The 10,764-nt window shown below is 38.0% G+C and overlaps 1 protein-coding gene across 1 annotated transcript; it reads left to right on the top strand.

The window, feature by feature from the left end:
* The first annotated feature begins 5,584 nt into the window (after nt 1–5,584).
* LOC122023949 (7-deoxyloganetin glucosyltransferase-like) lies at nt 5,585–7,287 on the top strand. The gene is made up of 2 exons (XM_042582398.1): nt 5,585–6,162; nt 6,234–7,287. Exons 1-2 carry the CDS (start codon nt 5,592–5,594, stop codon nt 7,187–7,189), a joined length of 1,527 nt encoding a protein of 508 aa, XP_042438332.1. The 5' UTR covers nt 5,585–5,591; the 3' UTR covers nt 7,190–7,287.
* Nucleotides 7,288–10,764: the final 3,477 nt, after the last annotated feature.

The raw sequence follows: 10,764 nt of genomic DNA, 5'->3' as shown, positions 1-10,764 counted from the left end.
TACCTAGACTGCATGAGCCGAAAGATATGACTCATACTCAAAAGTTAGGTCATCTACCATTAAATTAATCAATATGCCCTTTGTAGTGGAGTCTTTTTTTCTTTCATGCCTTATAAGCATCAAGATCTCTTCTGTGCTGTGTAGTGATACCATTTACAGGTTCTGCAATAACTTGATTTACAACCTCCATAACTTATTGTTCCTCAAGTACATACTGTATCCTGAGATGCCAGACTTTATAATTATCCCCATTAAATTTTTAACTGTTATTGAATTCAGCTATAATATTTTTGGTTGTCATAATCTATAATAAATAAATACATTATTTAGTATTCAGTGTAATTCATACATATGTAATTTATAATTGACTCAATATTAATTTGAATTAGTTTACAAAATCAAGTGATAACTATATTTTTACTTATTATTCATATGACTAATTAAATCAATATTAATCAATTCTATTACATACATTCTAACAAATAAATTAATCATTTATTATTTTATGATTCCTTTAATAAAATGAACTAATCATTTATTATGCATCATGTAGAGTAAACAACATAAATAAACATATAAATGAATATATCATTAATATAAAAATATTCTGCATATTATTAGCATATAATAAACTGACATGAACTAAATTGACCAATATTGTTCAAATATAATGATAATAACAATAATAGAACTTTAATAAACTAGATAGGCTAACACTACTCTCACTATTATAGATACTAATGCGGTAGCCAATATTATTCCTTTCAACCTGGACTCATTTGGGGTAATCACAGGTAGGACAGCTTCAGAATTCTTCATTGGATCCATAATCAGATCCTCTTCTGGATCTTCCTTGAACATTTTCTGGTCCTCTTTGAACACTACAAGATCCTCTTCAACCATATGGTGAAGTAGTTCCTCACATAATTCTGAATATGTGACACGTCCTTCATAACGACCACAAACATAGTCTGCTATCATCTTAGGATACTCTAGCAATGAACACATCAAAGCCAGATCCTATAAATGTCTAGGACTAGAAACTCTTCTCGCCCAAATTTTCAAAATAGTTCATCAAACCGTCCAAAGTATCCGTCGACTCCATAAGTAGAGTTATATTCTATCTCCTGAATTTCCTCCCTGAGCTGGTTCCGCTGCACTTCGCAATAAGTCAATGTGGTAATCGTCCATGTCATATGAAAAATTGAAATTAAATAAGTCAATACAAAACTAACTAACCAGTACAAAACTAGTTTACTTCAATTTATACATGCATGGAACTAACATAATTAATCAAAAATAATAAATTTTCTCGATTTTCAAGAGTCTAAATCGATTGACCCATTGGACTGGTTGATCAGAAATTCAGATCCTAAGCTTGGTCCATTGTCCTTATTAGAATTAATCTAATTAGACAGGGATTTTCGGATTTTTTGTCCCTATATTCTATTATTGTTTAATCTAAGTCTATGTAAGTCAATCTCAAACTTATTGATCAAATTCAGGTCCATTTGATCAAACCAATATCCATTGGTTTAACTTTAACCCATTGGAATAAATCTAATTTAATTGATCAAATTTGAACTAATAGAATAAATCTGATCATTTAATCATATTTGGTCAAAGCCCAATTAATCAATAAAAGACAGCCTGATGCACGAAGCTCCCATCATGCGGGGTCCCGAGGAAGAATCCATTGTACGTAATCTTACCCTACTTTTTTCAAGAGGTTGTTTCTAGGATTCAAACTCGTGAACTTTTGATCACATGACAATAATTTTACCGTTGCGCTAAGGCTCCCCTTCAAATCCAATTAATTAATGCCAAAACAAAATTGATTATGATTTAGAATAAATTGGTTCTGTAATACCAACTAATGATTTAAACCCGACTAAATTTAATTGAATCGAAATGATCTGATTAAATCAACCGGTTTAAATTAGATTGATTTAACTAATTCAAATTGTGATTACAAAACCAAATCCATTTAAATTGTAACCCAGTTAATGTGAACCAAACCCAATATTTGAAGCATTAAATAACGCATGAGATAATATTAATCCACTTTTCATTGCGTTAAATAAAATCAACATTTCATTTAGCCATGCATCAAATTTAATTAAGAAAATAAATGTTTTTTAAATTAAATTCAACATGCATTAATAATAAACAAATGCCTTGTAAAACATTATACGCTAACCTAACTATAGAGTTTTTTTCTTCTGCCATTCGCCGCCACCGTCTTTCTGCCTGTGCAACCCCTAATCCTCCACCGGGAGACAAATTCTGTGAGGCTGCGCCCATTGGCCTCACTAGCCGGTGGCGACAATTTCCTTTCACCGTAACAGGGTTGTTGGCCACGAGAGATAACCACAACATTAAAAATCCTCTGGTCCGTAAATTACGGATCAAGGAATGATTCATTGTATAAGAACCCTTAATTTGAATGAATCTCATCTTTAAGTAGATGGGGTCTATCCAAATCAAGGATCTAAAAAAATGGACCATCTTCTGATCCGTAAATTGAGGACCAGAAGATTCATGCTCCACAACATGGTCATTGTTATCGTGACTTTTAATGTCATAGGCTCAGGAGGAAACCGCGACATGCAGTCACAATTTCCAAGCGACTTGCTCTACTCCTCCATGGTTTGAGAGCTCTGCGACGACTGGTATCTACCAATGCCCGGCGATGGCAGAAATCGCAACTATGTCACGATTTCAATGATCTCCGACATTGAACAGGTTTGTTGAGGCATACAGCAGATTTCATAGGGATTTTTGAGAATTTTATGCTTTTAGAATGCCTACCGCTTTAATAACAATGAAGTAATTCTATAGCCCTTCTCGTTGACCGTCGGAAGAGTAATTACAGATACGAAAAACCCTTCACAAATCCACAAATCAAATCTTAACTTGTTCTTGGATGTTCTTGTCACTGATACAAAATCAGGCTCGTCTCACTCTTCACTTGGATGCTAGAACATATATAGACGAGCGCTACTTATAGCAGCCGGTAGTCCGGCCAAACTATGTGCAATTGCATTGCAACTACCTACCTCGTGCACGTCCTGTGTGCATGCCCCACTACTAACAGATAAAGTCTAGGATTAAATCTTGATTAGTAGTCAGATGTCAATAATCATGTGTTATTTAACTGTCCAAAATTGATAGTCATATGATTTTAGTGGCGAGATCATCCCCTACCAAAAGCCTCTCCAAGTGTCTTGATATGTCCCTAGGCGACGTTAAGGGTTTTCAACAATATCTACATTGATCGACTCTCTACAGTCAAGGGTTTAGGGTATTGTTTGTCATTAATACTCTCCTTTCGTAATAGTGCAACAAGGTGCGGCGGGTGTTTGATGTTTCCACCTTTTAATTATTCACAAAGGTATTTATCATGAATATGTTCATCTTAGAAACCTATAAAACATGAGTAGGTCAAAACAACACTACTGCTAGATAAATTCAGAGCAATTTATATCTGAATTTGGAAAAACTCAAATCATTTTGAGTTTGATTGTTAATAATTTTAATTTTTAAAAATTTTAGGTATCATCTTATGATGTTAGATAAAAATTGTATTGAAATAATACCTTAGAAAAAAAGATATCATGGATTTATTATTTTAACTAGTGATCGTGCACACGCGTTGCGTGTGTAATATAATACATTGAAATCACATTGACAATTTATAATGAAATTATATTAATTAAAGTATTTTAGTATTAAAATACTAAAGTAGAGTATTGTTTGGATTTTCGAGTGTCATCCTTACAGCTTCCCTATGAAAAAAATAATTTAATTTAATATTATATTTATCTTAGTAAAAAAAAACTAAGAAAAGTATATTTTTTTAACATTGTCGGTCTAAAATATTTATAGAAGTTTTTTTTGATCATAGTGTTGTCAATTTTAAGATGTGAGATTAAAAAGAATTATATTTTTTTATATAAAACAACCAGAGAAAATTAATGATGAGAAAAATTCATAATGATATGCCGTAATTGAGTTTCGAACTCTAGATCACTGATTGTTTCGCTTGTGGAATTACTAATAAACCTTGGAAATGTGAATAGAAAAAAAGATATTAACGTAAATTCATTTTAGGCTTCACCAAAAATTTAATAAAGGAGGAAGATTTTTAATAAAATAGTAAGATAATCAATATATAGTTATGAACAAAAAGTCCTCTTTAATATTTTCTTAAACATTCAAGATAGGTAATATATCCATAGTAAATTAATTAATATATTTTAAAATTAGGATTCAGTTTTTTAAATATTTAGATTTTCATGTATAATTTATAATATATTTTTTTATTTTAGTCAACAGTGAGTTATAATATCGGGACACCATACTCAACGAGGATCTAAACTTATATCAAGTCCAACATAGACATGTGGCCGATCTTAAAATTTTTGCTACGAGAACAAGAACATTTTTACATGCTCTGATTCAATAAATTCGACTTCTAGTACCAAGAGGAATTAATGCCAATAAGATGAGTTTAAAAGATGATACAGTCTTATCTGGTATAGTTGGGATCTCGTGGGACTGAGCTCCGATCCACGTGACATTTATGATAGCCCATGTGAGTTGTAGATGAACAAGTCGAATTTGATTCCATTGGACGTGTGTCAAATTATCACCAGTAATTCATGACTAGTTTAAACCGAAGACTATTTTTATATTCGCCTCTTGACTTTGCTAAGGACATGTTAACTTCAGCTTCCTCATAGCGGTATGAGCTTACAAAGTGGCACGAGGAGTTAAGAAACGAATATTCTTCCAATAAGTAACTATCAAAAGTACCAAAAGTTTAATTTCTACAAATATCTTATGAATCGAATACAAAAAGATGCAACAAAATATATTTCTGAATTATATATATGTTATTCTTCACTAGGTCTTATATATATATTTAATTAGTGTACTTCTTGTGAGTTCCATCAAAATTGTCAATTTTATGTTACTCCTCCTATGGTCCTTTTTGAATGTCTCGTATATATAATTTATCAATCTTTTGTATATTGTTGAGTCATCTAACTAAATTAACTTGTTGTACCAAGTCAAGTAATTACAAGACACGTCCTCATCAAATTACAAAAGTTTCAGGAAGATACGTGGACGTAATTTTGATCGTTTGCCCAATGTACTAAATTATTACACTACGAAACTAATAATTGTGACGAAAAAAATGCCATACGACCGCATACTTTTCAAAGCGGCGCGCCCTCCGTCCGCTAGGTGGAGATCATCCAACCGTCTGATCTGAATTTGTTACGTAGCGACGAGACTTGGCGTGGAAAATCTAGAAGATGCTCAAGCTGATCCTTTCCATTGACCATTTCCATCCCCTCGGCCGCCACTAGTTGGTTAAAATGACTCTTTTATAGCAAAGATGTCTCTTACCCTCCGTCTTAAAATTAATTAGGTAAAAGAAGATAAAGTATAGGATTTAGGGTAAGTTAATTAGGAGATGAGGTGGGTGGAATTTTTTTTTTTTTTCAAATTACAAGTCCATCAGAAATTAATCTCTAATTAATGACACTTTCTTAGCTATATATAGAGCAATAGCGGTTGAGATGAGATCAGATCAGCAGAGGACCAAGGAGAGAGGGAGAAGCGTGGTCATGGGTGGTGCTCCAAGACAGCCGGAGAAAAATCCTCATGCGGTGTTGATCCCGTACCCCGCTCAGGGCCATGTCACGCCGATGATGAAGCTGGCGAAGCTCCTCCGGTTCTACGGCTTCCGCATCACCTTTGTCAACACCCACTTCAACCACAAACGCCTGCTCCGCTCCGGCGCCGTCGTCCCTTCGGAGGCTGATGACCCGGGCTTCCGCTTCGAGTCCATCCCCGACGGCCTCCCGCCCTCCGACACCGACGCCACGCAGGATATCCCCTCCCTCTGCGACTCCATCTCTAAGCACGCGCTCCCGCCGTTCCTCGACCTCCTGCGCCGCCTTAACTCCGATGACAGCGACGCGCCGCCCGTCTCCTGCATCGTCTCCGACGGCGTCATGAGCTTCACCCTGGACGCCGCCAGGGAGCTCCGCATCCCTGAGGTCGTCTTCTGGACCCCCAGCGCCTGCGGCTTCATGGGCTACCTCCACTACCAACACCTCATCGACCGCGGCCTCACGCCCTTCAAACGTATCGAATTCGAATCTTGTTCTAAATTTGACAAGAATTAACTAGAAATCAACAATTTTGTGTGTTTATAGACGAAAGCGACATCACGAACGGATTCTTGGATACTCCGATCGATTGGGTGCCGGGAATGAAGAACATGCGGCTGAGGGACTTCCCGTCCTTCATCCGGACAACCGACAGGGACGACATCATGCTCAACTATGTCAACCGCGAGGCACAGCGGACCGCCATGGCCGCAGCGGTAATCATGAACACTTTCGACGAGCTGGAAGGACCGGTCCTGGAGGCGATGGCGGCGATCCTCCCCCCGATCTACACCGTCGGCCCGCTCTCCTTGCTGTTCCAGCACCACCAGATTCCTGATGCCCTCGCCTCGCTCCGCTCCAACCTTTGGAAGGAGGAGAGCGGGTGCTTGGAGTGGCTGGACGGCCGCGCGCCGGGTTCGGTGGTGTACGTCAACTTCGGGAGCATAACGGTGATGAGCAACGAGCACCTGGTGGAGTTCGCGTGGGGGCTGGCGAACTCAGAGTACGAGTTCCTGTGGGTGATCCGGCCGGATCTGGTGCGGGGGCACGCGGCGGTGCTGCCGGCGGAGTTCGTGGAGAAGACTCGGGAGCGCGGGATGCTGGCCAGCTGGTGCCCGCAGGAGGAGGTGCTGGGTCACGCCGCCGTGGGAGGGTTTCTGACGCACAGCGGCTGGAACTCGACGCTGGAGAGCATCGTCGGCGGGGTGCCGATGCTGTCGTGGCCCTTCTTCGCGGAGCAACAGACCAACTGCAGGTACGCGTGCACGGAATGGGGGAACGGGATGGAGATCGACAACAACGTGAGGAGGGAGGACGTGGAGGGGCTGATAAGGGAGCTGATGGGGAACGGAGAGAAGGGGAGGGAGATGAGGAGGAGGGCGGCTGGGTGGAAGGAGGCGGCAGAAAGGGCTTCTCGCCCGGGGGGCTCGTCGTTCCTGAACCTGGCGAGATTGGTGGACCTGCTGCACTCAAACTTTGTCGTTTCCCTCAACAGAAAATAAAGAGGTTTTTGCTTCATTTTATAAAAAGGAAAATAATAATGGGGAGTGCCCAAAAATTAAAATATTTAGGCGAGTATTCGGCCTACTTTCCTGTGTAATTTGATGGCTGTCTTTGTCAGAACTTTCTTTCTCAGAGAAGTGATATTTAAGTTATGCATAAAAAAATATTTTAAATTTTAATTTAAAATAATAATTTTAAATAAACTTAAAAATTAAATTTTTATATTCATAATAAATTTTCAATTAATAAAATTATTATTTTTATATATTATTTAAATTTTTTTTTATTTTTAAAAACTTTATTTATCAAATAAAATATCTATTATTTGTGGAGCCAAATTGTGGCGACTTCTAGACTCTTCAAGGTAAATTAATAACAAATGCTTATCAAGAACATGCCAAACTTTTTGGCATCACTCTGTGATACAAATGATAATTCAAATGTCCTTAACAAAGGGGAACTCTTGCGAGGGGCATAATGCTAGGACAAAGGCAAACACCGACGTAGAATACAACAACTTGCACAGTCTGATCGAACAGGTACGAAAACATCTCAGGAAATCCTTGTAATCACATCTAGACAGTATCCTTCTGTTTCGCACGATCAAGTTGCTTCTTGTTGGCTTGTTGCGCTTGTCGTATAATTCTCTAATATAGTCTCCTGTCAACCTCAGTTTGGGTAGTGATGACTCTAGTAAGGGCCTCCTCATCTGTTCCAATTATATTCATTGCAAGACGCGCATAACCCTTAGCGCCGAAAGGATCTCATCTTTTGGATCAGACTTCAAATTTGTACCTCGCAAGTTAGTTTTCAACAGTGGAAATTGGTAAAGTTTTATAATATCATCTCAATCAACATTAGAAACTAAAATGCATGTGGTCGTACCCTGGGTTATTGTGCAATAATAAATGGTGAGACGGATTTTCTAGATAATAAGAATTTAAATATGGACATATTACATATGAGGAATTTAAATTATTTGTGACGTTGGACAGTCCAATTTGCCATCGATTTTTATTTTCCACTATGTCATATATATAGTTAGCTCTTGAGAGTATCATCAAAATTATCAAACTAATTTCTTGTTACGAATGTCCCGTGCTATTGTTTGATAATCACCAACGAACCTCTTAGTCATCGAGTCAAACAAGCTTCATGGCACCGAGTCAACTAACACAACTCATCAATTTCATCGAGTTATAAGCTTTCTAAGCTTCATCAAATTAGTTTTATATTCTTTGTCTTAGACTCCTTGAATATCGCATATCATTCTTTATGATTCTCCTGTCCACTTATGTTATGAATCATCTAACTAAATTAATTTAGTTAAGCCAAGTCAACTAACAAGACACGACCTCATTAAATCACAAACTCTATAAGCTTCAGGAGAGATATGGGAGCGTAATTTTCATCTTTTGCCCAATGTACTAAAACACTTTAAACAAATAGAGCCTAGTGAGGAACGATGTGCACATATTTTATTATTATTTCTCCCATAGAAAATAATGTGATCGAGTTGTTTCACCAAAAACTTTGTAATAGTATTGATGTGTTACTTTTGGTTTGTTCAGATTCCTCCTCTCCTTAAATCTCTGATGATGTTAAGATGATCTTTCTTTGATCCGAAATCCAAAAGTATGAGGAGTAAAGGAGCATTAAAGTTGCCCGACCTCAACAACTGACCATTTCGACTCTTAAATGAAGCAATTAATAAGAGGAAAAAGAAAATAGACGACAGTGCAATCTGTTATTATAGTAGTGTTGATACACAGCTTTTTCGGGATTGCTCGGGAACCTTGGAGTCATATAGTATGCAATTGCTGTATCCCAACTGTAGCATTTCTTGTAGCTATAATATAACAGTTTTCATAGCACCAAATGTTGGTCTTTAGTAGCCGGTAAGAGGAGATAAATTGTCAAAAGAATAATAATACTTTTCTCGAAATTTACTTAGTTTACTTACGAACACTTTACTAAAATAATCTAAAATTAATAAAAAAAGTATGAGACAAAAAAATTTACTTAGTTTGAAATTAGGGAGGTAGCTAATCCAAGACAAACAAAGCTCAACTAATCAACTCATTCGACACAGGTCAGAGGCGAAGAAGCCTCGTACAAAACGTTGAATGTACAGACAAACGAAGAACAAAGTGAAAGAAATCAAATATATAATTGTTGTTTTGACTACTGAGATCAGAGCTATATTTGTAGTCAAGTTCCAAGTGCCTAGAAGGGCTCCGAGCGCTTAGGCGTGGATAAACTTTATCCATGTCGCAACGGCTATGCAACAACCAAATGATAAGATTTTATCTCGTCTGGACGTCCGAAATAGCTCCAGGCGCCCGGACCACCTTTGCACAGGGGTGCCTCGCCAAAGCGCTCCCGGCTAGACCAGATCGGTCCGAACGCACGGACTCCAGGCGCTCGGAATAGCTCCGAGCGCTCTGACCATAGTCAACTCCATGTTGACTTTATGTCTCGGTCTTCTGCTCCGGCTCTGCTTACTTGGATGATTTCGGTCATCTAGAGTAGGGCTCACCCGAATTCATTTTCCGATCTTCTAGAACAATCTTCCATTTTTACTTCTCGTCCCTCAGAAACGTGGCACACTTCCTTCTTGTCCACCGGCGTACTTGCTAGATTTGTGAGTAGAGAATATAAAAGGTAGTTTATGAGATTTAGAGTAGGGCTCACTCGAACCCATTTTCAGGTCTTCTCGAGCAATCTTCCATTTTGACTTCTTGTCCCTCGAAAACGTGGCACACTTCCTTCTTGTCCACCGGCGTACTTGCTAGATTTGTGAGTAGAGGATACAAAAGGTAGTTTATGAGATTTTGCTTTTATACAAGCTTCACATAAATGAAATGATGACGCTAAAGAAGTTGGTAAATCAAAATGATTAATAATGTCCAAAACAAGGCGTAGAGACGGATGGCCAAGATGTGCATGCCAAGAGAATTTGTCTATGCGTTCTCCAACAAAGGTTTTGAGAAAGGTGGGTTGAAGATGATAAAGATTGTTTTTAGTGTCTCCTTAGAGTAGAATAGTTCTTGTACGGGATCTTTCACAAAATAATGATGAAGATGAAATTCAAAGAACACATTATTATCAAGAGCAAATTGACGTACAAAAAGTAAAAATTTAGTGATAGAAGTAACATAAAGAGTGTTACACATGCGAAAAGTACGACCACATGAATGAAAAGATGCGTTTCTAATGTGAGAAATTTGCAAATCTGAGTCATTGCCTATTTGTACCACGTCAGGTCCATGATAAGGCGAAGCTTATGTAAGAATATCATACTCCGATGTGACATGATGAGTTATTCCATAATTCGGATGTCATCCTGGGGTTTCAGGAACTGATGAAGTTGTATTAGGAGGGATGGAGAGTAAGAATGTTCCAGAATGAGATGATTGAGAACTAGATTGCTAAGATAAGAGAGGTGTTAGGATCCTTCGTACGGCTAGAGAGGGGGGTGTGAATAGCCGACCCCAAATCTCTCGCGTTTCTTCCTACAGTTCGTTAGCGCAGCGGAAAATACAAAGAAACGAAAGAGAAGAAAACCAAACCT

Source organism: Zingiber officinale, chromosome 9B, assembly GCF_018446385.1.
Source record: "Zingiber officinale cultivar Zhangliang chromosome 9B, Zo_v1.1, whole genome shotgun sequence".
Lineage (NCBI taxonomy): Eukaryota > Viridiplantae > Streptophyta > Magnoliopsida > Zingiberales > Zingiberaceae > Zingiber > Zingiber officinale.
This window is presented reverse-complemented; position numbering and strand designations above follow the sequence as displayed.